General features: G+C 40.3%; 5 protein-coding genes across 14 annotated transcripts in view; 2 read left to right on the top strand and 3 right to left on the bottom strand.

The window, feature by feature from the left end:
- Positions 1-3056, bottom strand: part of LOC408676 (CREB-regulated transcription coactivator 1) — a 31187-nt gene extending 28131 nt beyond the window's left edge. For 3 of the 7 annotated variants that reach the window (XM_026439296.1, XM_006568859.3, XM_006568860.3), the window contains exon 1: positions 2547-3055. In XM_026439296.1, coding sequence (XP_026295081.1) covers positions 2547-2660 — 114 coding nt within the window. In that variant the 5' untranslated portion in view covers positions 2661-3055. Of the gene's footprint in view, positions 1-2532 lie in introns of all 7 variants that reach the window. The other 4 variants (XM_006568862.3, XM_006568858.3, XM_392214.7 and 1 more) reach the window with 4 other exon arrangements.
- Positions 3057-3594: 538 nt separating this feature from the next.
- Positions 3595-6564, top strand: LOC725958 (mucosa-associated lymphoid tissue lymphoma translocation protein 1). The gene is made up of 11 exons (XM_016918129.2): positions 3595-3803; positions 3901-4061; positions 4151-4337; positions 4424-4688; positions 4761-4853; positions 4934-5159; positions 5277-5460; positions 5521-5735; positions 5880-5978; positions 6063-6331; positions 6392-6564. The coding sequence occupies exons 1-11, from the start codon at positions 3667-3669 to the stop codon at positions 6494-6496; spliced, it is 1941 nt and encodes a 646-aa protein (XP_016773618.1). The 5' UTR covers positions 3595-3666; the 3' UTR covers positions 6497-6564.
- A 220-nt stretch (positions 6565-6784) lies between these two features.
- Positions 6785-7759, bottom strand: LOC100577661. The gene is made up of 3 exons (XM_003251233.3): positions 7371-7759; positions 7063-7255; positions 6785-6996 (listed from the first exon to the last, which is right to left on the bottom strand). The coding sequence occupies exons 1-3, from the start codon at positions 7698-7700 to the stop codon at positions 6830-6832; spliced, it is 690 nt and encodes a 229-aa protein (XP_003251281.1). The 5' UTR covers positions 7701-7759; the 3' UTR covers positions 6785-6829.
- Positions 7760-8282: 523 nt separating this feature from the next.
- LOC408675 (probable 39S ribosomal protein L24, mitochondrial) lies at positions 8283-9826 on the top strand. The gene is made up of 5 exons (XM_392212.7): positions 8283-8516; positions 8606-8794; positions 8868-9070; positions 9151-9337; positions 9466-9826. The coding sequence occupies exons 1-5, from the start codon at positions 8421-8423 to the stop codon at positions 9550-9552; spliced, it is 762 nt and encodes a 253-aa protein (XP_392212.2). The 5' UTR covers positions 8283-8420; the 3' UTR covers positions 9553-9826.
- Positions 9827-9985: 159 nt separating this feature from the next.
- Positions 9986-26851, bottom strand: part of LOC725893 — a 34120-nt gene continuing 17254 nt past the window's right edge. For 2 of the 4 annotated variants that reach the window (XM_016910882.2, XM_026439303.1), the window contains exons 6-11: positions 22881-22961; positions 14512-15219; positions 13529-14424; positions 11044-13459; positions 10806-10976; positions 9986-10734 (exon numbers count right to left, since the gene is read on the bottom strand). In XM_016910882.2, the coding sequence (XP_016766371.2) occupies positions 10565-10734; positions 10806-10976; positions 11044-13459; positions 13529-14424; positions 14512-15219; positions 22881-22961 (4442 nt within the window). In that variant the 3' untranslated portion in view covers positions 9986-10564. The remainder of the gene's footprint in view (positions 10735-10805; positions 10977-11043; positions 13460-13528; positions 14425-14511; positions 15220-22880; positions 22962-26851) is intronic. The other 2 variants (XM_016910879.2, XM_016910880.2) reach the window with 2 other exon arrangements.

Below are 26851 nucleotides of genomic sequence, written 5' to 3'. Positions count from 1 at the left end.
TCCTATTCGTTTCATTTTAATAAATTTTCTTCGAAATTTGGATTGGTAACGAAAATTTGAATTTCATTTCGAACTGAATATTTCGAAAATTGTTATATCGCGAGATACATGCGATGAGAAAGAATTATGAGAAATAATTCAAATTGTTCCAATCGTTCAACAACGATCAATTGTTCTTCCCATCCGACTCGAGATTTAAACAACACGCGTGAGTTAGCACGCATCGGTTCGAACGATTAATCGCAGTACGTTTGTAATCGTTATCGAGGCCGTTAACGGTATAATGATTCAGAGTCGTGCAACTGGATCGTTCGATCAAAAATTACAGTTCGGATCAAAGATCGCGTATAAGGCGCAAAAATGTAGCGTGGAATCGCGCAGAGGGAAGAGAACCAAGGATTACGTATGCAAACGTCGTTACCCGATCCATGGTTTGGTCTGGTCGGGTCCAAGTTGATTAAATAGAATTAATGGAACGCGCACGTACACACACGCGAGATACAATTTCCCGTAATAATGTAGAATATCGCGCAAATAAATATGCAACGACTTTTTCTTCCTTTAATACGAAACGCTTTGGGAATAGCTAGATCGAAGATAAAGAAATTTATCGAATAATTCGAACGATAACGAAGCGCGAAAAAAAAGAAATAAAGAGAAATGTGCGCGGGAATAATTAGATGCACGGCTAAAAACATGTGTACACGCGAGCGAGCGAGCGCGCGCGCATTCTCAACGTCCAATAGATTAAGTCATAGTACCGTAAATAACGCCGCGATATCGACTGATCGAATATGAACTTTAACGTATAACGCAGCTTCCGCATTTAGTACAATGTTGGCAGTTATGTAATGACCGTGCGGTTATCGGGGTCTGCTGTCTGATTAAAAACGCGCCAATTTCGCGCGATTCCCGCGAAACGACAATCTCCACGTAACACCGCGACAGAGGGCGCTAGCTCGTAAAAAAGAAAGAAAAAAATGCGACCCGTAGCATGCGTGAACTTCATCAGCTTTCCTATCTTTCGTTAGTTAAAAAATATTGTCGCTCGAGAATCCGCGCGCGATCCGTCGCATCCACGTGCATTTTTCAAAAAAAAAAAACGTAAGCGGACGAACGTAAGCGCGACAATTCCGCAATTCCGTGCTAAACGGACGATAAATGGTTCTTCAACTATCTTTCATCGGAAAATCGAATTTATAAAATCATGGCTAGCATCAATTGCATAAGAGCAAACGATCGAATTTTAATCTTATCTCGCTGATTTTTCATTTAGACGTTGACATTTCGAGTCGATTAATAACAATACTGTCAATCTAAAAGCTATCGTCCGTTTTATCGTGCGAAACGTTAACTGCGAAACGTTAAGAAAAGCAATTTCGCGCAGAAGCAAGACGATAAGTTGTTGTTTCAGAACCCGGAACCGGAAGTATCGTACTTAACAGGGAAGAACAGATTTTCATTGGCATTTTTATCGTGTGAAAAATTAGGTTATTGACCGATTGCGCTTGATATATTCGAAAATTCAACTTGTCTTTTGTTAATTAAAATAATTACTATCGATAATTTTCTTATATAATCATAAATTGAAAGTAATAAAATAATTTGTCTCTAATTCTTGTGAGAAAAACATACACAATGAACAGTCTTGAATTGAAACTCGAAACAACACGTGATCACTCGTATTATATCTCTAATAATTTCGAGATTGCGAAGATACTTAAAATTGTTAAATGCGAACGATATTCATCGAAATAGTTTGAAAGTGCATGGACTGAAAGTTGAACGACGCACTTCAACGAACGATAAACTATCAGAAAAACGAAGAACAGTTCATTTGGTCACTATCGATCGTGGATAAAAGTATGTCGCGTAAATAGAAACACAAACACGATTATCGTCAAGTTTATTGTGAACGCTTTCAATTTCTTTTAAATGAGAAACGAATGAAGATTTTCTAATCGCGGATATATATACATTTTGATTAAAATGCGTATAGAAAATCGTGAGAATATTCGAAGAAAGAAATCGAGATTTTTCTTGAAAATACGATAGTCGGTTCGAACTAGTCAGCAGGATGGATGCGATTGTCGATCGCACACGTATGCATTTATTAAGAACTTACAGGACGGATGGTGGCAAACAAGCACACAGTACGTTTCGCATAGTATACCGGAGCGCATATAAGTACTCGTTCCACATATACGCATATTCATACACTCTTGCACGCGGCGAACGAAGAGACACATACGCATCCGTCCGCACACTATGATAACGAATAGGAAAGAGAAACAGAGGGCCAGTAGCGAGTACATGTAGTTGTACGCGTTAACACAAATACTGATAGTAGACTAGTCACACACTCAAATACGCACGACCGTATAGAAAGACGAGCACATTCACGTAGGCATACACACACTCGACACACGGTGCAACGAGGAAAGAGAATATTCGTTGTTTACGTTCTAACATCTGAGCCGAAGAAGGTATACGGAAAATATCAAGATATGTCCCTCAATGACAAGGACCTACTGGGATTTCCTTACTCTGCTTGTGTAATCCGAAACTTCTCGCATGATAGCCTCGAACGCCGCTCTTTCCTGTGCTTCCTTCTGTTTGTGTAGCGCGATCTTGTCACTGAACTTTCGTGGATTCGCCATGATGGCTCGGCACTAGATCTTCCGACACTCGCGAGTATCGTGCACCTACTATCGTGTGCCCTCTATCCCCTCACACGTTTCCTTTTTCACCAATCGCACCAATAAGGACTCCTTAAATTTCACCACGTTTAGAACCCGTAACCTACTGCCTTCTGGATGGCACTGCCGATCACTGATATGCAAGATTATGCGGCGCAGCGCGCCACGCGCATCGCGCAGGAGCCGCTTTTTGCGGGCTCATTGGTTACAGCAATCCCCCACCATTCTATCGCACCCGCAATAAAAAACTGACGATACTTTTCCGGGGTGTTCCGAAAGCTCGCTCTTTCGTTTGGTGTTACAATGTATAACGCTGAAGATAAAACAGATTAACATAGATTCATGTCTTATTATCACATACTCGCAAACTTAACTTGATAATGAAAAATTATTTACTTTCAATTCATTTACAAAATTATTGTATTAATTTAATTTCTATTCTTATATATTAATAAATATATATATATATTTTTATATTTATATTTATTATAGATAAATGCTGTTTTAAATGATAAAATATATTAATCCTATCTTGATTTAATGGTATAAAATTATTTTTTTAACTATATATATTTTATATATCTTTCCCATTATGAGTTTAAATAAAATATTACATTTTCTAATTGTAATATATTACAGATATAAAAATATTGATCAATAATTTTTACTATTTTATAATTCTGTTATATCGATTGAGAACAAAGTATCGATATACATGTATGTGTGTGTTACATATGTATTTATGAACATTATAAATTTTAATTATTTTACAAATAATTTTTACATTTTTAATTTTTATGAAAATATATACTATTATAAAAAAAGAAAAAAAATTTCTATTCAAAACAAATTTAGATATTAAACGATAATTAATATAATTAATATATTTTTTTATTTTAAAAAATAAAAATTATTTCTTTTATAACAAAATCTTTCGTACGTAGCATTTTTAAAAATTTCAATAAAAATGACACGATTTGATAAAGACGCGTATATTGAATGTTTACCAATAACTACATATAATGAAATAATTAATGCATTAAATAAAGATGCAACTTGGACAATATTAGCAAATCATGTAGCCAAAGAACTTCAATATCCATGGTAAGCAAAAAAAGAAATATTCAAAAAAAGAATAGAAATTAAATATTAAATTATAATAATTAAGATAATAAATTCAATTTCATTTCATAAAATATAGCACTTGGTTACAATCTTTACAAGAAATTAAACATTCGAATGATTCTCCTGGACAAAAATTATTTTCTGAATTGAATATTAGAATGTGTACTATAGAAGTATTATGTACTTTATTAAATGATTGTAAACTTTATAATATTCTATCCATTATATCTGATCCAGGTATGATGATATTATATTATTATTTAATAAATTATTTATTATCTATATTTAATATTTCATATATATATATATATATACAATGATTTTAGAACCTTTGAATATTATTATGCATCCAACAGAAAAATTTCCAATTAATATTTTGAAAGTTTCATTTGGACATCATCTTCATCTGTGTTGCAAAGCTGTTGGAATGCCACCACCAAATTACATATGGTATCATAATGACAAACAATTGCAACATTATACTTCTGATGAACTTGATCTTATTATAACTAAGTATATATTTAATATAAAAATATTTATACAACTTCTATAAATTATTAATTAACCGAAATGTGAAACTTATTTTATTTATTTCAAAGTGTTTCTCAAGCTGGAGAATATAAATGTAAAGTATTTCAAATTAAAAATGATGGCACTCTTATATCAACTTTAACTTCAAAAGCTGTAATTGTTCAAATTTTTCCTATGCCTGTTATAATAGAAGTACAACCCCAACAATTTTTGGAAGTTAAGGAAAATGAAAGTTTTACAATTTTTTGCAAAGCTAGTAGCAATCCTGAACCATGTTATCAATGGTTCCATGACAATATTAAAATAGATGGAGAAACATCAAACATTCTGCATGTATGTAAACTATCATTTTTTTTCTTCATTAGAATAATAATAATGTTATGAATTTTTTTTTTTAAATTTTAGATAAAACAATTTACCTCAAAAAATGAAGGAAAATATTATTGTTATATTCATAACAATATTAGTGAAGCTTATACTGAAAAAAGTCATATAATGGTAAAAATATGTAATATTTTTTATTAATATTAATATTATAATATTAATTATATCAATGTATTAATTTCATAATTTTATAGATAGATTTCCAAAGATTAAAAGCAGTAGCAAAAATAGCTTTAATTATAGCAAATGAAGAGTATGAATATCATAAATGTCTATTAACACCTAAAAATGATGCTGCATGCATTGCTAATCTTCTGAAAGAAATTGGATTCGAAGTAATTTGTTTTCTCAATTTGACATTCACTCAAATGAAAAATGCAATAGAAATATTTAGCAAAGCTTTAATGGAAGGTGTATATGGTAAAGTATAAAAAATAAAAAATAAATTATTTGTAATTAATTGTAATTAATTATTTGTAATTTAAAAAATAAATATTTTGTAAATTATTACTTAAATTGTTAAATCTTTTTATATAGGTCTATTCTATTTTGCTGGTCATGGTTTTAAAATGCAAGAGAGTTATATGCTTGCAACAGATGCTCCAGAAAAATTTCTTAGGAAAGATGCAATATGTGAAAGTGAACTATTGTCCGCATTTCTTAAAAATAATCCTGAACTATTAATTATTATTTTAGATACGTGTCAATCTTTACCTTCAAGGTAAATATTCTTTTTTTATTTTATTTATTTTCACTATTTTATTAATCTATCTATTTTTAGAGAACTTAATCCTGAAATATATCAAGAAGTACCAATAGTGAAAGAATATAAAAGCAAGAAGAATCTTAGAAATTTAATTCAAGCATATTCTACATCTAGTTATCGACCTACTTATGAGAAAATAGATAGTAAATATAGTTTATACATGACACATCTTAGCAAATATATTAATAAAGATATAACAGTTACAAAATTATTTGAAGAAGTTGGAAAATGTAAGTTGTTGATATTATAAATTTTGTATACATTGTATACATTACATGCATATTATATTTTATATTTAATTCTTTTAAATTAAATTTATATAATGTTTAAATAATTTTATTTTTTATTTTATATTTTATTATAATTATTTATAGCTATTGATAGTTGTTTTAAAGATAAAGAAAGAAATCAGATTCCAATGTTTGCTGCATCTGTTACAAAACCATTTCGTTTGATTGATGCTATTTATAAACGTAATTTTATTTAAATTCATTATATATTTATTATTAATAATGATTTAATTTTATTATTTCAACATAATTTTTTAAATATTATAGAAAATCGTCCAAATATCATTGATCATTTATATGAACTTACATCATATTCAAGTCGAACGATAAATGTAACGTTTAAACGATCAAATATATGCACTAGAATTACAATATCATTGTTCATGGAATTATATTTAAATGTAATAAAAATTAAGGCACATGACTTGTCAAATGTAAAAGTCACATTTTATAATTCTGTTCCCATGAAACGAAATAATTTGTTTCAAAATTTATATGAAAAAGAATGTTGGATTCACAATCCTCAATTAACTGAGGTATGTATTTTTTAATTGCTGTAAAAACGTTTTGTAAATTTATATAGATTCATGTTACAGAAACCTCTTATAATTACTATATCAAAAAATGAGATTCTTCTTGGTGCAACAGAATTGCATATAAAAGATTATATACCTTCCATATTGAAAGACATAAATGTTTGAAAAAAAATATATTTATTCTGGTAAATCTAGAAAAATATGATACATGTAATTATTAAATATTAGAGATAATATTAAATATTATAGATAATATAATTAGATAATATAAATAGAAACTTATGCCTTTTATAATTATAATTATTTTTAGACTTTATTATTAATTTAATGTTAAATAATTTATATTTTTATACAAAATTATTAAATGAAATTATCTTGTAATCTCTAATCTAAACACTCAATAATATATAATATATAAAAAAAAAGATATTTATTCTAAAATGTAACTAGTAATTTTTCTTTAAAGTAAAAATTTTATTTAATTATAGTTGAAATCTATTAAATTATATCTGTTGTATGATTGACTAGTTTTGCCATCCATGTTCCTCCTTCATTATTTGTATATATTCTTTGAAATATGTAATTAAAACTTAGCAAGTAATATTCTGAAATTTCAAGCGATTTCAAATAAAGTCCATTTAATCCTATTTCAACCATTGTTTTATCTATAATAGAATTAAATATATGAAAACAGTAACGATAAAAAATATGATTATATTATATAAAATTACCTTCAAATACTCTTATTTTTATAAGTTCTGGCACTAGTAAAATACTGGCACCTTCTATACTTATTAAATCACGTTGACTTTGTGTAAGATTCTTAACATTATATTTTAATATAGTTATAGCATTTTCAGTTACTATACCGTTTAATACTTCATAGCGTTGAGTAGTTAAAGCATCAGATATTACTTCTATTGCCTAAATTAAATTAATTGTATTGTATCAATTAAACATTATCTATTGAAATTAAATATATTATTATAATTAATTATATTTCCCAAAATGCACTAACACATCAATAAACATATTATACCTGACGAACTCCTTGTACAAATTCAATAATACGAAAGTCTTTGTCAATTGAACGTAAAAGATAATATGTCTGAAGCATCCGTAAAATAGAGAAACCTCCGTTTTTTCCGTCTTCTCTCTGTTTCCACATTAGTGGTGGCAATCTAATATCTTCGTTTTGACTAGTACACATTGACCTATGTATGCTAAAATTTGGATTCATTAAATTTGTATATTTCGATTCTGTCCAATAATATATCGTTTTTATTTTCACTTGAGATCTATTAGGCATATGAAACGTTACAAATTGTCGCATTTGTGTATATATGCATTTTCTCAATTGAAATAACATTTTTTAATTCCGATGATATGAATACGGACAATGAATCATGAATATGTATATATATATATATTATTCTAACCTATTGGAATCATAATATTAATAATACATATAATAATAAATATATATAATAATATATATGATTTAATAAATTTTGTTATAATAATATTACATTGTTTTGTAAATTTGTATTTTTAAATTATATATATAATTATTCATCATTTATACGTTTCATTCAATGTTTTTCAAAAAAATGGCGCCACTTTGGCTAAGTAATGAAACTTACATATAAAATTGAAAATATAAAGTTACGTTTACAAGTATTTTTATAATATAAAATCCAATAAGAATATTTAAATACAATTTTTATATATATGTAACATATAATATATCACAAAAATTTTAAGTTTTTTAATTTAAAATTTTTTTAAATTTAATAAAAATTTTATAAATTAATTAGACATTATTGTAATAAAATTTTTTAATATAAACTGAACACACTGAATAACATTAACACGTTTTATCATTTATATATATAATATATGCACTTATAAATTAAGTAAAATAAGTATATGTTAGTTTCAATTCTATATATCATACTTTTTCGAAGTTCATACACATTTTGATTCATGTGTTACATATTTAATTGAGGATTTGACTTTATTTATAATTTTTAAGTATAGTATTTTTTTTAAATATCTTAAACGTGAATTTAATTTATAATTTAAAAAAATGAGACTCATAAGTACGTTATTTGGAAAGATGGGTGAATGGTCTAAAAAATATGCAAATTTACCAGATCGTTATATAGATCGTATTACAGAACGTGTACGTACATTTATTTTATATACGTGTTTATCATATTTTATGTTACATTCTATTTAGATTAGAAAATAATATTTCATATATTATTATAGGTATATTGGAAACCTCCACCCGGTAAACCGCAATTTCTTCCACGTAAAATAGTATCAAGAAAGAAATTGCATTTTTCTATACATCGTCCCTGGACTACAAGTTTCAGTATAGAAAATTGGTTTAAAAAACGCCGAGAATATATTCCAATTGAACCTATAAAAGATTGGAGTTTTTTCCGTGGAGATCGTGTATGTAGTTTATAAACGATATATATTTATGCGTTATATAAAAAGAAGCAGTATTAAAATATTTTTATTTTAGGTAGAGGTATTAACTGGTCCAGATAAGGGAAAACAAGGAATAGTGCAAGATATTATTCAGGAAAGAAATTGGATTATTGTACAAGGATTAAATACGAAGGCAATAATACGTGGAAAAAAGAATGATTTTCCAGGAGTTTGTCTACGCGTGGAACAACCATTATTAGTTACTAGAGATGTACAATTAGTTGATCCTTTTGATTTGTAAGAATCATTATAATTTTTAAAACAAATAGAGATTATTAGATTAATACATCATATTCATATCTTTAATTTTATTTTAGAAAAGGAACTTTTATAGAATGGAGATATACAGAAGAGGGAAAACGAGTGAGAGTATCTAGTAGAACTGGTAGAATTATCCCAATTCCTATAAGTAGCAAAGAAACTGTAGATTATAAATCTCCAGAATTATATATCGAGCAACCTAAAGATACTATCGAAAGTAATGTAAAGGAATTAACATTCGAAGTAAGTTTTTCAGTCTAATAAAAATAAATAATTAATATGTATCAGTATAATTAATAATAATTATTAATTTATTATATTAATAATAATCAGTGTATTAATTAATAATTTTGATTTTTATTAATTTATAGGGAAAATTGAAAACATTTGAAATGGATATTATGGATAAAATGGGTATTAAAGAAAATCGCAAACCAAAGAAATATTATTGGTATTAATTTTGTTGAACGTATAATTAACATTTTACAAACATAGTCTCCGATGTATATATAAAACTTTATTTTAAAACGTTGTTAAATCTGTGTTTTATTTTATTATTATTGCTGAAAATTATTTTAAACTTAATCGAAAGAAAAAGAGCAACGATCTAATCACATTGGAAATATTTATGAAATAATATACGATATCGAAGAGTTGATCTAATAACATTTAGAATATTTAATTGATAAAATATTTATAATATCAGTTTATTAAAGAATTTATTAAAGACAAGCTACAGTTTTATTATTATGCTTATTACTTTTATATTAACACACATACATATATCACAGCATGATTTTTAACAAACGCGAACCTAGAAACAAATGTCAGTCTACATTTAAATACTTTAATGATGCATTATATTAACATTTCTTTCTTTTTTTTTTTTTACATTATATATGCCATATTTCTAGAATAATTGTATTTTGAATTTTTCCACTCTTTATTTACAAATTATTTTTCTCTATTTATTTCATAATATATCGTATTAAACAAAAACATGTTTACACATACGTTGTTCTTTAGATCAAACTTCAATACAAACTAATAGTAGATGATGATTAGGAAAGGTATTCCTCACGTATATGTAAACGGATATTACACATTGTACTCGATAGTACCACAATACCAAAAAAAAAATTCTTTCTCGCAGAGATTTTCAAATAATTATTTAGCGATATAATCTTGATACACACGTACATATATAAGCAGAATTTATGGATCCTATAGTAAATTTTCAACGAAATATTTGATTATTCTATTTTTTGAAAGTAGATGAAAAAATAGACTAAATACTCGCAATAAAATCTGATTTCGAACACAAGAATCATCCAAACGCGTATTGTATCGTTCAAATTCAATATAAAAATTGCATTCTATGAAACCATTGCACTTGTTTGAAATTCGTTGTATTGCATCTCCATGGTGTTACGATATACATACGACACGTTTATCGGAATTGACTACCATTTACGACGATTTGGTGGCAGGGTGCCTGACTAGGAGGTTCACTTCGCCATCGTGTAGTTTCTTCATAAGAGACCACGCTTCGATTCTTGACATTCGCGTTACATCATATCCATTCACTTGTAATAACTGGTCCCCTGCCTTTAAGGCACCTGTTTTCTCAGCAGCACCTCCTATACATCACACAATATTTATTAGATACGTAATTTTAAAGATGCGATTATCGACGGAAAACGCAACGTACCGGTAAATATCTTTTTGATCAGCAATGGCCTGTTCCCAAGGGGGCTGTCTCTACCTCCTTCGAGACTGAATCCCAAACCAGTTCCGTCCTTGTAAACTGCTACAACCGACGGTGGACCCCACGCAGTGTCCTCTGCAGTATCGTTCGTCTCGAATCCTTCGAGAACAAAATCTGTTCGGTTATTACTAATAAAATCTTTCCCTTTAACGAAATTTTTCGAAAAAAATTCGAATCTCACCTTCGATGATAGTTTCGACGCTCGCGGTTCGTGATTTCAATTTGCAAGACCCTTCCTCCGTCCTCGATCGAGAGACAACCAAAACAACTTCCGATCTGGGCTGCTTGAGCACCGCTATGCTCTCTCTGTGCGTGAGACCTTGCGTGCTTCTTCCGTTTATACTCAGAATCCTGTCTCCTCTCTGCACACGACCATCCTTGTCTGCTATGGAATGGGCCAGAACTCGGTGAATAGTGATTTCCTTGATCTCGCAATCCGCTCCTCCGGCCAAAGTGATTCCTACGCTACCGGTCGGATTCTCCTTGTGAAGCAGCACAACGATCACGTCGTGGACACCTCGAGTTTCTTCCAGACTCGCCTCTTCGACCAGTTGCGCCAATTCCTGTTGCGAGATCAAACTGGTGCTGCTCGCCAACGAACTGATACTTCCAAATTGTTCGCTGCAACATCTGTCCGTGTCCATATCGGGGGACACATTTTCGTCCACGCTACTGTCCAAACTGGGAAATCGGTTATGGCCAGTTCCAACGTTCTGCGTTTGCGCACCGGTAAAGTTTACCTCCACAGCCTTCTTCATATCCGTAACACTCACGCTTCTTCGACCGAGATTTCTCGACGTTGGAATTTTCGACAACGTCGATTTCGATTTCTCCACTTCCATCATCTCGTCCGCGCTATTCTCGCCCAACCTTGATTTTTCCAACGTTGCTTTCGAGAACGATTTATGATCCTCGTTCCAATACTCGTTCAACGTGCTCGAGCTTCTTCTCATGTATCGATTGTCCCTCGATTCCCATAAAGATTTTCCCAGATTGCTATGGTTCGAGAAAATGTTGCTCTTCTCCGTTCTCGTCTCGCCGCTCTGACCTCGTGCCGATTTCGTCTCCGCCTTCGCCCCCAGGATATCCTCCAAACTCATCTGACTCTTGGACCGACCAAAACTTCCCTCGTCCACGTGTATCGCCGATCTAGATCTACTCTTGGTCGTGAGTATCGTCAATAGATCGTTCTGATCCTCGGAAGATTTCTTCGGCGGTAAGCAACGCGACGGTTGCTTCGTCAATCTGGACTCTGGATTCTCGTTTTCCTGGCCTCGTCTACTCGGCGAGGACAGATCGATCGAGCCGTACCGTTGTTGTTTCTCCATTACGACAGATTTATTACTGTTCCTCCTCTGATCCGTGTTGTCCACGGGGTCGGCGGCAGCGATATCGGCCGGCTTCTTCTCTACTTTATCGACCGGTTTCTCCTCTATCGATCTGGCCAGAGCCTTCGCCTCGGCGCGAACCCACATTTTCAAATCGTTCGAGGGTTCGATCGACGCCTCGAACTTGGACGGCCTGGCCACGTTGTTGCTCGAGGGCGGGGCGACGACGCTCGTCTTCAAAGGCGAGTCGGATCGCTCGCTCGCCTTTTGAAAAGGATCCTCCTCTCCCAACGGATCCGTCACCTCGATGTAAGCGATCTTCACCACGTCTTTCGCACTCGAAACGCTGTTTTTCCCCCGACTTTTCTGATAACCGTTCTCCTCCCCGTTTTCGCCGATCATCGACCGCCCCTTGTCGTCGGCAAACTTCCTTTGAATCAGCGGCGATCCGTTCAGATCTCTGCCGCTGCGGCATCTAGCGCTCGCCAGAATGTTCTTGCGATTTATGGCCTCCACGCTCTGCGGTTTGAGCACCCGTCGGGACAGCGACTCGGCGCTCGCCTGTGAGCCCGAGGTGAGAGTCGAGGAGGTGCTGCAATTGGTATCCGTGCTGTTCGATCGTTTCAACTGTCTCTGAGGTATCTGGGAACCGTTTCTCTGGGACCCGTCCGACTCCCTCGCCTGGTTGTAGCCTCTGGTCGGGCTGTCTATGATCAGGGATCGCCGCTGATAGTTGTTCTCCGTCGATAAGTACGATCTCTCGGACGAAATGGTGGAGCGTTCCGAGGGGACGGGGGAGGCGGGCGGGCTGAAGCCGCGGGATATGCTGCTCTGCGAGCTGCTCACGGCCGAGTCGTTGTCCGAGTCGTCGTAATCCATCCTCGCCTTCCTCTGCGCCGCCCTCGGCCTGTTCCCGCGCAATCCCTCGGGCGAGCTGGCGGCCGACGCGTACTCGAAACTGTAGTCGCTTCGCGTCGGGCTGCAGATGCTCTCCAGGCTCTTGGGAGGCTCGCAAAGCGGCGGCGTGGAGATGACGGTGGCGACGGGCGAGGCAGTTTTCACGGCGGCGGTCGAGCAGGAATTGGACGAGGACGTGCCGTACACGGTCAGACTCTTCCTCTTGAACGCGGGCGAGTACTTGGAGTGTATTTGGGGGGCGGGCATCTTGAAAGAAGCGGCGCTCCTCAGAGGCACGCTGGCCGTGCTTGCGTTGCTCGCCAAGGAACTTTGCGAGCCCCACTTGTCCTGAATGCTCATCTTTGGCAACACCTGTGGACAACGCGTAACTTGTACGTATTCTTCTCGCACGTTTATTCCTCGCGCGGAGGACACGCTTACCTGATGCAACAGTATCGAGTCTCGGGACTTGATTTCGGGCAGGTCGACGATGGGCGCGTCGATCGTTATCGTCTCCTTCTCGGGGATCACCAATCCTCTCAATTTCGAGATGGACCTCTTCCTCTGCTCGATCAATTGGTTCAAACTGTTCCTCCTTAGGCTGTCCTCGGCGGGCCTCTTGAACGTGGACGCCAACGAATTCGTCCTCGCGATGGCCAACGTCGGCGCGGGATCGCCGCCCGTCGTCGTACGATCCTGATGCCCGTACGGGGAACCGGAGAAGCTCGTGGCGCGGGACAACGCGGCCGACGCGGCGACACCCGCTTTCATCGGCGGGCAACTTTGGCCCGCGCTCGAGACGTAACTCTTCGCCGACGATTTCGGGATCGGGGACGCCTCGAACGGGGACCCGGTCACCGTCGCGTTGCCTCTCTGCGGGAACGTTTTCTGGGCGTTGATGAACGCGTTGAACGGCGCGGTGGCGGCCGACGGCGACCGTTGCCTGTTGTACCTCTTCCCCGCATCCTGGCCGACGCTTCGCCCGGAGTCGGTCAGGTCGAACGAGCTCTGCGTCCTGTCCCCGAGGAACGAGATCCTCTCCTTCTGGCCGCACTGCATCCTCTCCTCGCTGCACACGTCCTCCGTCGACTTGTACTTGGATAGCAGCCTCCTGCTAGTCGCGGCCGCTGCTATCACGCTCGCGCTCGGGAACAGGGGGCCGTCCAGGCTGCTCTGGGACGAGAACATGGCGATCTTGTCCCTGACGGATCGCTCGGATTTGTCGTCCTGCCTCCACAGTTCGCCGTTCAACGTGAATTTTCTGGGCGTCGTCGTGTCGAGGGTCGGGGCGTTCCTCGCCGCGTACGAGGGGGTGGGGCGGTCGATCTTGGGCGGGCCTGCGAACGAAAACACCGACGAATTAGGAAACAAGTGTCCGAGGTGAGGAAGCGTCGTCCGAGGGGCGAAGGGGCGGGAGATTTTACCGGTGAGCGGCAGCGGCGGGGGCGTGTCGTCCTTCTCCGCGTGCCGATCTTCCTCGATCACCACGTCTTTGTGATAATAGCCGGTGATCTCGATCCTCTTCTCGGACACGAGCACGTTGCCGCTGCTCCCGTCGCCTTGGCCGCCGTAGCAGCCGGCGGCCGAGTAAACACGCTTTTTCGCCGAGTCGTCCTTCGCCTCGTCCCGAGCCAGGAGGGAGACACCGCCGTTGCTGCCCGCGTCCTGGCAACGAACGACCACGTTCTCGCTCCCCACCTTGCCGCCCATCACCTCGATCCCCGCCATCTCCAGCTTTCCGACCACCTCCTGGCAAACGGACGAGCTCTCCGCGCCCGGGACGAGGCCCGCCACGATCCTGTTCTCGGTCTGCAGGATGATCCCGCTGCCCGTCACCACGTTCCCCTCCAGCAACTTGTACCCCTCGTTCACCATGAACGACTCGCCCTCGTTGCACGACACGAGCCGCCCGTTCCCCATCATCGTCGACGTCCTCGCCGTCGCGCTCCCCGTCGTCGCGAAACGGTGCTGCTGCTGCTGTTGCTGCTGTTGTTGCGGTTGCTGTTGTTGTTGTTGCTGCTGCTGTTGTCCGCTGTTCCCACCGAACTCTTGGTACGCCGCTGGAAACTCGTCCCCGTCCGGGGGCAGCCGCTGACCGCCTCCGCAGTTGTCCATCCTACCATTTACCGTCTCTGAAACCAAATCGTCAACGCATTGGTTATCTCTATTCCCTCCTCTTTTCGAATAGATTAAAGGTAAATTTAAAGATATTGAACGGACAATTCGAATGCCCACCACCTCTGGGATTTAGATTCGTTCCAGGCGAGTAGCAGCAGCAGAGTTCACGCTCTCGTGCACCCGACGAGGTGATCGATGCCGCAACGCGTCGCTATTTCGATCCACACGCGTCGTTGCTCCCGCGATCTCTCGAACGGGAACCGTTGATCCGTTCGAGCATTTCAAATACGCGAGATTTCCAGCGCGGGGAGGTGGGAGAAGCAAGAGCTGCGCTGCCGTCGCCGCCGCTGCTGCTACTACTACTACTGCGACGCTACGAAAACGTTTTAGCCTGTTAAGCGAATTCTAACGCTTGTTATTCTTTTTTTTTTTCCCTCTTTTTCCTCTCCTTAACTTCAACTTGTCGTTTATCGTCTCTCCGCAGCCAATACACAACCGAGATAGGAATTTCAATCTACGCAATTGAGATATTCGTTCCGTAACAAGCTATATGTATATATATATACACCGTGTTGTTATGATTCGCGTCCACTCGCGTGTTTAGACTTTTAACTCGTTATACTCGTTCCGAATCGAAGGTCGCCGAGACCAGGATCCGGAAGAGAAGGAGAATTCGTTCCAATTGCTTTCTAAGGTCAAAATAACAACACGGAGAGAGAGAGACGGAGAGAAAGAGTGTCAGATTTCTCCGTGAATGTCACACGAACGTTGCGCGCACACATATATGAAACTTTTCTCGAAACACGCCTCGTAAATACTCTTGGAAACTTTTCTCGATTTTTGCAATTTGGAAACTTTTTCGAATCGCGCTTACTTTCACGAGGGATTATACGCGGTTAAGTAGGAAGGGAATCGGACGTGTGAGGAGCGGATCCAAGGATTTCTACATTCTAACGCGCGCACCCACTGATAAATCGCGCGTTATCCGCGCTCCAGCGCCACTCCAGTGTCACGCTTGGCCGCCTGGAATCGCGGAAAATGTACTACTCGGAGGGAAAAGGTGTTCTCTCCGATCGGGCCAAGTCTCTTTGAATTTCGACAATCGATAATTCGTTAAGTAATACGAAATAAGAATCGTCGTGCTCTTTCTTAATCGATTTAACGTTTGTTGAAAATAAAAAAAAGTGACGAGGAAACGAAGGCTTGACGAATCGTTAATTTTATCTTCGAAGATGACGAATGTTTACGCGGAAAAGATGCGCGGATATCGCCTCATCCTCCGTATCATCTTTCCGCTCGTCGCGTCCAACTTTTTTTGCGTATGAAAATTTACAGAACGATAATCCAATAACAAACGTCGAAATAAAATTACTTTCCTTGAACGTTCGAATTTTTCTTTCTTCGCTATTTTCCCGCATATCCGATAATATCCGTCATCGATATATCCAAATACGGCTCGAACCAAAGACACACACCGCCTCGTTCGAAGCTTTCATTGGAAAGGCGGACGGAATTCGAAGAACTAGCGCAACGGTTCTACGCACTTTGCGTTTCATTCGAGAATATATTTCACAAGTTTGCTCGACGAAAGAAAGATCCGACGACCTCGAGTCAACCGGATCCACCAGCTTTAATTGTCAAACACGCGCCATCGCGGAGAGAAAAAGGGATAAAAATCGACGGATGCACGTGCTTGCTTCGTTTCGCCATTACACCACGTGCAATCCATCGGATACGTCTGCAGAAGAGCGAATTATATAATTCACGGATCTACCGCGAGCTTCCCTCCTCCCTCTTCTTTTCTTTTTCCTTCAATTCCTTTCTACCTAAATATATTTCTACCTAAAACTATAGAATTCGAACCAAACCGTTTGTTCGAAGCGGCGGCAACCTCGAACAAGTCTCGAACGCACTCATCTCGTATCTTGGATATCGATTGAACGTGTCGCCGCTCTCTGCTGATCGACGTCGCATCTAGAGTGCAGCCGATTAGCCTCGACAATTTTAATCAGACGGACGGATCTGCGCATTCACTGTTCCAGACGGTTCGAACTTCCAATCCTCCTCGATCTCTTCTGGAAGTTCCTCGATATTCCTCGACACGATTAAACGAGGATAAGAGATCGATCGATCGGCAAAACTCCTTCCACTTGGGCCACGATCGCGATCCCGTGAATTACTGACCTCGACTTCGCCCGGGCCGCACAGCAACCTCCCCCCGCCGCGTCAGGCCTCTCCGTGGATGACATAACGAATATCTTCGCTTCTGCACGATGTGGACATTCGAATCCGCACTTTGAACTTGGAGAAGGAGGAGGAGGAGGAGGAGGAGGAGAAAACGGATTCAAGAGCAAAGGGCAAAGGGTGTAAAGAGGAAGAGAGGGAGGAGGAGGAGGACTGGTTGTTGTCGTTACCGGTAGGAAGGCTCTCGTGAGACTGGACGACATTGCTCGTCGAGGCCAGCTTCCGTGCGTTATACGCGCCGGGGGAAGGGATAAAGCGGACGTGTCACGTTTTTCCAGATCCGCCTGCCTCGATTACGAAATCTTTCTTTTCGAGGGGGCCCTGCCTCGAATCCTATACTCTGCGCGACCGGGACCAGCAGGTTATGGTTATTTTACGAGCGGCAGGTTGGTTTTGGGAGAGGAGCGATCGAGAGAATCGAGATCGGACGGAATTGGAATCAGTTCTCGTTGAGAACGCGAGAATCTGGAAAGAGGGATCTCTTGCGAACAGTTGTAAGAATATAATATCGATGGCCAATCATTTCGTTATTCCGTTTTGAACTCGTGCGTTTATCGAGATAAATCTTACTCGAGTTTCGAATTTACTGTTCATCGAATTTTCGATGACGAAAGCTCGTCAATTAATTAATTAATGATTAACTTCGAGAAGAAAATATTTGCCAAGGAAATAAAAATATTGGCAAGTTTAAGGAAAGAGCGATTTTCGATTCGAAAAATCGATAAATTGTTTGTCGAATTTTCGATAACGAAAGTTCGTCAATTAATTAATTAAAGCTGTTTCCTTCGAGAAGAAAGTATTTGTTGAATTTTCGATAACTGTTTGTTAATTAATTAATTAATAACTTCGAATTTTCTGTTGGAATTTATCAAGGAATTACGCGAGTTTGAGAAGAGAAGGATTTTTTATTTGTCGAAACAGTTAATAAATTGATTGATTAATTAATTTCGAGGAAAAGAAAATACGAAGGAATTGCGCGAGTGTATGGCGAGATTCAAAGGGAGAACGATTTTTCTAGCGCGCAATGTTGCCGGATGTTCGAGAAGAAAATTGGCGGCGGTGGAGCGAAGGATATTGGCGGGCAAAGAGATCGGGGGGGAGGGATCGCGAGTCCCGAAATCATAAAATTCTTATAGAATTCGTTTAATCCTTGCGTTTAATACTTTCGTCGTTGCCCATTTCCCGCGTCATCGCGATGGAATGATCGATCGGCTTCTCCCGCCTCCTTGCGTTTCCACCTTAACGTTAACGTATTCCCATTGTCGTTCTGGAATTCGTCATTCGTCACCAAATCGGTCTCGGCCGCGATAAGCAACGATCCTCTTATTTGCGACGTGGGAATGAGTCACGAGCCGTACGTATGTACGTACGTGGATAAACACAACGAAGGCAGAAAGGAAAAAGAAACCGATAAATCATCGAGCCGTTTCGCGGGTTGGTAGTTTCAATTGGCTCGCCTATAAATAAATATTTTTTTAATTCTAGGAAATTCTAGTTGGATCGAAAACAAAGGAAAAAAAGGAAAAAAACCGAGCCATATTTTTCCATGTTATTATATCGCTCTCCGAATCCCGCCCGCTCGTAGAAAAATATCGATCGCCCCCCACCATAGCACCCAAGCCTTAGAAAAGTGGGACGCAACTTAATACGTCGGGCCGCGTCGAAGGGTTAATATCACGTTGCAGATCTAAGGAGCGACCTCGCCTCTTAGAGACGCGTACTCGTTTCGCCTGTTGCTCCCGAGCCTCTATTTATATCGATTATCGGCTGCGTGATATTAATCGACGCGTTACGAGAGCCGAGCACATCTCGAAACGTTTCTTTCTTTCTTTCTTTCTTTCTCTTGCGCGTAATCGTAGCGCTAGACGAAGGGAACTCGATCGGTAACCTTATTTGCTCGCGTTATTTGACGCGTGATTCGAACGTCGTCGGATGAATACTCGGCGACAAAGGAGGACTCGGTCGCTTTTTTTCCATCTCTTGATTCGCGTTTTCCATCCGCTCGGCGAGAAAAACGATCCTTTTTGAAATACAAAGGGAGGGCCGCCGCCGCGTTCCACTTCCGCTTTGTTTTCCAAGGATTGTATCGCCTTAGGATTTCCTTAGCCGCGTTTAATCGCAGTCGGTTACCGGTCGAGCGAGCCATCTCGTGAAATTTCCCTTTACGGGCCGCGAAAAGAAAACAACGGCTCCCCGAGAGCGGGCGGCCGTTGTTTCCCGCTAAATTTACTTTCAACCGGCGGCGCTGGCAACGGCCTTTCAATCGTGGCTCGCTTTCCGATCGGACGGAGACCACACGCGAGCCTCTGGTAACCGGATCCTCATTCGACTCGACCCGTTTCGAACGAGCAGCTCTATCATTTTTCCACCGCGAAAATTACCCCTCGAATCGAATCCGTTGTCCTGCCGGTGTTGTGTCACGCGTTGTGCGAATAATCGATCACCGAGGGAAATGGAAAATGCTTCTATGTAGCTTAAAATCGCTACGTTATTTTCCTCGGATATTTAAACGGCCAATGCGAAAAATGCGAGGAAGAATATTTTAGGAATAAGCATACATTATTGGATAATCAAGGAAGAAAATATTTCGATGTATCTTAAAATTGATCTTAAAATCTTTTTCTACGTTTCCTCGAATATTAAATGCGAAAAATGTAAGGAAGAATATTTTAAGAATATTTTAAGAATATTTTAAGAATAAGCAGTGTTATCGTGCATTATCGGATAATTAATTAAAAGGAGGAAGAATATTTTAGGAATAAACGGCATACATTAACGGATAATCAAGGAAGAAAGAAAATGTTTCGACGTATCTTAAAATCGATCTTAAAATCGCGCGGTTTTCTCGAATATTAAATTAAATGCGAAAAATGTGAGGAAGAATATTTTAAGAATAAGTCATCGTTATTTGATTAAACGAAAAATGCGAGGAAGAATATTTTAGCAACAAGCGGACAATCAATCAAGCACGAAAATGTTTGAGTTTTCGTATATACTTTAAAATCGATCTTAAAATCGCGCGGTTTCATTATTTTCACGTTGATCGAATGGTGCACTCTCAGCCATCACTCGGTTTGATAGGATTCGAACTCGAGAGGTGACTCTCCGGCGGCGCTTGGATCGATGCAAATATTTATTTTTGTTCGATTTTTTAAAATATCGCCTCCTAATGGAATGAATAGATTCTTAAACTCTTCACGAATAATCTTATCTACGCGTGGAATAATATAAGCTGTCGAATGATTAGATTTTTTTTTATCTCGAATTAGATCGGGATCGAGCTGTATTTTCGACGTTGGTCGACGAGTTTGACGGAATAGAAATATTATTTTCAAAGTTTTTCAGTTTTGGAACACGAAATTAGTTGGAGCGAGGATGAGTTTGATCTCTCGTTATCGAATAACGAAATTACTTTTATTCGTTAAAAAAGGATAGAGAGAATGAAAATAGGATAAAATGTGGTGAATGTGAGAGCATGTATTAGTTTTTCGTTATTAAATAACGAAATTATTTCTATTCGTTGAGAAATTGATGATAGAGAAAGAAGGAAATATAATGATGAAAATAAAGGTGTAGTATAAGAAGAATACAGAATAAATGAAAAATAAGAATGATAAATTGGGATTATAAGATTTGCCTCTCAATAAAATAAGAAAAGTAAAATATATCGAACGACAAAATTTTATCGCGATACTTGTCCTTAGAAACCAAGGATGTATCTTGATAATTACGTTATTCTTAAAATATCGGGCGAAACGACGATTATAGACTTTAATATTCGACAAACTTTCTTCCTTTACGTGTAAAGATACGTGAAATATCAAAATATAAATTTCGCGTGTAAAATCATTTTTCAAGTTAGCTAAGAAATTCACCGGATTCGACCGAGCGAGAAAAGCCTCGAGCGCAAACGGTTAAACGGCCAAAATGCGAGGAAGAATATTTTAGGAATAAGCGGGAGAGGAAGAGGGGGTTCGATCGATGTACAAATACGGAAAATTGCAAAGAAAGATTGGGGGACATTGGCATTGAAACGAGCAGTATACGTTATATACGCGCCTCGATGACGCACACCTCGTCCTTTTTCGCTTCGTGGGAGCGGCTCGGGAAACGAATCACACCTCGAGAATCTTATCCAATTAATTTTTTACCCGCGCTACTCGATGGCGCGTCGATCGCCGATATCCGCGCTTAGGTCCCGCGTATGCGTACAACTGCACGCGCGAGAGTGTATTTCGAACGGCCATCGACGCGACTCGCGTGCCCTCTGCACCAATTTACAAAGATCCCAACGAAGCTATCGTAGACTATCGTCCTAGAAGGAGCCCCGCAAGGAGCCACGCAACGCGTTGAAGCCCCGCTTTACGATTCAACCGGCGATTCGATTGCTTTTTATTCGCGCCGCTCTCTCTCTCTCTCTCTCTATATATATATATACGATATACGAGGCGCTTCCTCGTTTCTTTCGCTCGTATACCGCGTATATCTTGGCTCCCTTCTCGGAAATGGCGGGTGCACAGCTTCGCTTTCCTGGAAATTTCGGAGGCCGCGTTCTACTTGCCGTTTCTTACTCGATAGACGATCCGCGGGACGATACAATCCCGCGTATCGTGCGTTAGATATCGAGCGGTGTATTTTCTCTCTAATGTAATCGCGGCGGTATATAATATTTTATCTGGTCGGTTCGGTTCAATCGTTATGACATCCAGTTCCAACGCAGGCGAGCGGCCGTTCCTTTTATCCGAGCTAAATTAACAATAACCTCTTATCGCCTGTTTTTCTCCATTTTGCCCATAGCGAATCGAGCCGTGGCAGATAACGTAGGAACGCGAGAAAATAGCCGGTGCGGTGACTAAGTTTTTACTTCGGGGAGGGTGGAGGGGGGAGGGACGACAATGTCGAACAACATCCTCCCTCTCCCTCCCCTTCCTCCCCTTTTCTCCCCTCCCTCCTTTTTGCCAATTTTTGATCATTTAGAAGTTTCGTAAAAAATTTTCTTCTTCTTCTTCTTCCTTTTTTTTCTTTTTTTTCGAGCTTCGAGCCGAGCTCGAAGAGCGATCCTCGAAGGGGGGAGTGGTATGCGCGGAACGGGAATGTCGTGACCGACACCGCAGCCACGGAGATAACCGTAGCAACGTTCCTCGTCTCCCTCGTGGACGAGGCGTTCATTACCGGGCCCCCGGAACGAGTTCGTGACACGTCACGAGACGTATCTCAATGCGAAGTTCGCGATCGAGGGCGAATTCTTGGAGGACTTTCACCGAGCCACCACGAAGGACGGACGGGCCAGAAGACGTCGTCGCTCTCTCTTCCCTCTCTTTCCAACTCGAACGTCAACTCGATTATCGTAGAAAGGAAGAAGATTCTTCTCTTTCGAGATATGTGTATATATAAATGTTTCGAGAAACCTTAACGTTTTTTTTTCGCTTACCTGAGTGGTGATTTTCGACGGGCGGCTCCGACGATGGGAAATTCGCGCTTCGATTCGCGTCGTCTACCTCGTCATTCCGTGCTGAAAGTAAACAACAGAGTGAATCCGACGGTTCTTTGTCTTTTTCTTTTCAAAACGCGAAGCGCGTATTGCGAATGTCCCGTTCCCGTGTTGCTTCGCGTGCGACGATGATTTCAATTGAGAAAAATTACGCGAGCGAAACTCGAAACGAGAGAGAGAGAGAGAGAGATAGAGAGAGAGAAAGGAAAAAGGAAGAAAAAAGAAAAAAAACTGGCGCGCACAAAGCAGACCAATGTGATAATGAATCGAGGTAATAGGTTGGCGGCTAAGCTGGCCACAGCTGCACGATTGACTCTCGTTGACCCCCCTGCCGTTTATTAAACATCGGGGATACACGCGTATCGCTATCCATACCGCGTGTCCATACGCGAACCGGCCGTCCCTTTCCGTTTCTCGAACGCCAGCTACTATTTCCGTATGCCTCATTCACCGACAAAACGAAATACAACGAAGGCTACTCTGGTTTCTCCCCGTGACCTTGATCGCTTAATCAACATCGCAGATCCCCATCTCGAGGGAGCGCGAACTCCTCCTCCCACGATCTTTCCATCTCCGTTCCTTCTTATTATTAATTAATCTCTCCTCGCGCGAGGATCCGCGACGGCAACGTCGGATATTATTTTTCTTTTCGCCATAGATTGCCTGTTCCCTCGAGGAACAATATTCGATCTCGAAAAACTTTTCATCCAACTTTCGGCCTTCAAAAGGGTGGAAAGAGAGAGAGAGAGAAAGAGAGAGAGAGATAGGGGGCGCTTTCGATCGAATTAAGCCAGAGAGACGTAGTTCTCGGCTGTGGGCGTACGCGGTGACGCGGCGCGCGCGGCGTCCCTCCCTCCCTTCCTCTCCTCTCGCCCGCTGAGGAAATATTTTTTGCGGCGCGAGCGGATTTAGAGGAGAGAGCGATATCGCCCGGTTTACGAGTTGTTGCGGTGCGTCGTAAACCTGTGATGGCGCGGTACCAGCTCTGCGTTATGATTCAAGCTTGTAGCCTAATCGACCGTTAAAATTCCATGTCCGTTTCAATTTTACGGACACTTTAGTTCTAAGCCGGTGGAGGAGGAGGGAGGGGGGGAAGAGGAGGAAGTTTTATCCGCAATGGTAAAATTTCGCAAAAATCTCTCTCTCTCTCTCTCTTCTGAAGAGACGGCACGGTTATTCGTACGCGTTTTACGTGTTTGCGTAACGATGATTAAGACGAGTGGTTTTTTTCTTCTCTTTAGGAGGACGATCTTTTCTTTTTTTATTTCTCCTTCTTCTTCTTCTTCTTTTTTTTTCCAAGACGAACGGATCATCGAACGGGAAGAGAAACTCGACGAAAGGCCTGGGCGGGAAGTTGACATTAAGGGGGTTCGAAGAGAAACAGGGAACGGAGAAAGGGAACGAACGGCGGTGATGGAGTGGCGGAAAACAGGAAGAAGAAGAAGGAAGGCTGGGCAGGAAAGCGAGAGGAAGGGAGAGAAAGAGAGGTGGAAGGAGTGGAAAGAGAGCAAGGAAAAATAAGAAGAGTGGTTCTCCTCTCGGGAGAGTGGAAGAGGTTGGGAGCGGGTGGCCTTGAGCAGGTCATCACCTCCGGCTGCGGTGCCGATGCCGCCCGAGCTGGACCATCTTAACTTCTTCTTCTTCTTCTTCTTCTTCGTCCTCCTCGATCCTCCTCTCCTCATCGCCTACGTCCTTTCCTACCCTTCTCCTTCCGCCGTTTCTCCAGCCTCTCTCTCTCTCTCCTCGTCCCTCTCCCCACACTTTTCCACGAACCTCCTCCTCCTCCTCTACCGTACGGTGCATGGAACAATCCTGCTCAACCTCCTCGCGAGCGGATCACCGTTTCTCCTGGACAACGATCCTCCTCTCATCCTCCACTCTTATTTCTCGTAGAAGAAAGATTTCCGCGTAGAAAAATTTAGGATAAAAAATTCGAATTTACATGGAATTTTGTAATCGGCCACCGATTTCTCGCGAGTACTCTTCGCGAATTGTCGAACGTGGCGAGGAGTGTGGCGAGAAGGGAGGAGGAGGAGGAGGGGAGGAGGTCGCGCAAATTGAGTTTGACAAAGTGGATCATCGGGGCCGGCCTTTGAGACACGTAATAAAGCCGGACACGCGTGGCCGTGTAAAAATCTCGACGACGTAACGATTTCAACGCCCGTCTTAACCATCTCTCTCGCCACGGGCGATTTCTCCCTCCCTTTCTTCTCCCTTCCTTTGAAAAAAGAACGCGAACACACCGCTGAAAGAAAGAGAGTTTATTTTATTCTTTTCTTTTCTTCTTTTTTCGGTCACTTTTATCATCGAGAGGGAATCTCGAATGATAAGAAGAATACTTTCGAAAATATCTCGAATTCAGACAAGGAGTTTGACAAAGTGGATCTCCTCCTTCGAGCGTAATGATCGACGCGTGGCGGTGTACGAAATTGTTGCTCGGCAAAAATCGAATGGAAGCCGGCTGCTCTTCGTGAGTCGAGTTAAGTGAATAAGAAAGATAAACATAATAATTACGGTAAATTGGTGGCTGCCGCTGAAAACGGAGAGAAAGAGAGAGAGAAGGGGAGGGGGAGGGGCCGATCGAGAGGCGCCCGATCACGATCCAAATGAGCTTAAATCGATGTATCACGACGCGATCCGCGTCGACTTTTACTTTCAAGAGTCGAAAACCGATTGTCGAAAAAACGTACGAACGTGCTTATATTCTTCCATCCTTTCCCTTCCCTTTCGTTCGAGTCGAAATTCGATAACTTCGATAACTTTCGGATTGAAAAGCTAAGCTAAGATTCCTTAATCGTAAACTCGATTGCAAGTAAAGAAGTAAAGAAGTTTTTTATGGAAATTGATCGAGGATATTCTTCCAATCCAAATTCGATTAAGAAAAAATTAAATTAAGAAAAGATTATTAAGAATTAATTACTATTTATTATCAAGATTATTAATTACTAAGAAAAGATTAAATTAAGAGAGGGGTTGAATTGATCGAATAATATTCTTAATCGTTCAACGATCGAAACCGGCGAGTTGGAATAAACGTGTTTATTCCTCCGAGTTTCGAAATAATCTTTCTTCCTTTCTTAACCGTATTAGAGCAATCGAGCAACGATGGCTTCGATTCAGCCTCGACCTGCAGTAATCCCCGATTCTTTTCGAACACGCGATAACAAAAGGAAACGTTTCAATTTACCACAGGTTTTAATTCGACAATTTCAAACTTAGCTGTATCATTCAATCGTAAATATTAATCGCATTCGTTGCAACGAAATTCTTCTATCCTCGATCGGGGCTTCTCGCGTGCGCGCGATGCGCATCGTACGAGCCCCTACGATGAAATAATAAACGCTCTCACGATCGCCACGCTACAACAGAGCGTATCTCGCGGGTTACAAGCAGGAGCAACGAGTAGTTGGCGCCTGCCCGATAAACCTCGCCTCCCCCCTCCTCCCCTCGACAGCGCATCGCCGCGTGTCGTGTGGAAATTTAATACGTACGTGCATCACAGAGTGTGCCGCGAGAAGCATTCGATGAATGAACTAATTGTAAACCGCCACCGTTATCCGTCTCTTTCTCTCCCTTCTCCTTCTCCATCGAGTTTGCGAAATCGAAGGAATATTATTTTTTAACACGAGAGAGAGACAACGAACGAAGAGTTGGGAATAGTTGGAGGCAGGTGTAGCCCATCTGCAGTGTCAGCTGCCGGGGAAGCCCTTGGCAAATCGTCTACCCTTGAAACTCACGAGTCGAATATCGGGAGAGCGGCAGCTGTTGCTGCGCTTTCCTGTGGGTGGTTGAGTGAAAGTGCAGCTTCTCGAGGTCGCTGCGGCCGACAAATTGAATTTTTGTAACTTCATCCTCGCGTTTGGACGCGAAACTCAGAATCGAGAATTGTTTCGAACGAAGATTTTTCGTTT

This window comes from Apis mellifera, linkage group LG2, assembly GCF_003254395.2.
Source record: "Apis mellifera strain DH4 linkage group LG2, Amel_HAv3.1, whole genome shotgun sequence".
NCBI classification, from domain to species: Eukaryota; Metazoa; Arthropoda; class Insecta; order Hymenoptera; family Apidae; genus Apis; species Apis mellifera.
The sequence above is the reverse complement of the archived record's forward strand: the minus strand, read 5'-3'. Positions and strand labels throughout refer to the sequence as shown.

Bases quoted from the DNA above. Each gene is read 5' to 3' on its own strand.
- LOC725958 (XM_016918129.2), top strand. From the start codon at position 3,667: ATGACACGATTTGATAAAGACGCGTATATTGAATGTTTACCAATAACT. The intron at 5,160-5,276 runs GTAAAGTATAAA...CTTTTTATATAG, and splicing joins TTTAATGGAAGGTGTATATG to GTCTATTCTATTTTGCTGGT. The intron at 6,332-6,391 runs GTATGTATTTTT...TTCATGTTACAG, and splicing joins ACAATCCTCAATTAACTGAG to AAACCTCTTATAATTACTAT.
- LOC100577661 (XM_003251233.3), bottom strand. From the start codon at position 7,700: ATGTTATTTCAATTGAGAAAATGCATATATACACAAATGCGACAATTT. The intron at 7,256-7,370 runs GTATAATATGTT...AATTTAATTTAG, and splicing joins TTGTACAAGGAGTTCGTCAG to GCAATAGAAGTAATATCTGA. The intron at 6,997-7,062 runs GTAATTTTATAT...ATTCTATTATAG, and splicing joins AAAAATAAGAGTATTTGAAG to ATAAAACAATGGTTGAAATA.
- LOC408675 (XM_392212.7), top strand. From the start codon at position 8,421: ATGAGACTCATAAGTACGTTATTTGGAAAGATGGGTGAATGGTCTAAA. The intron at 8,517-8,605 runs GTACGTACATTT...ATATTATTATAG, and splicing joins TAGATCGTATTACAGAACGT to GTATATTGGAAACCTCCACC. The intron at 9,338-9,465 runs GTAAGTTTTTCA...ATTAATTTATAG, and splicing joins TAAAGGAATTAACATTCGAA to GGAAAATTGAAAACATTTGA.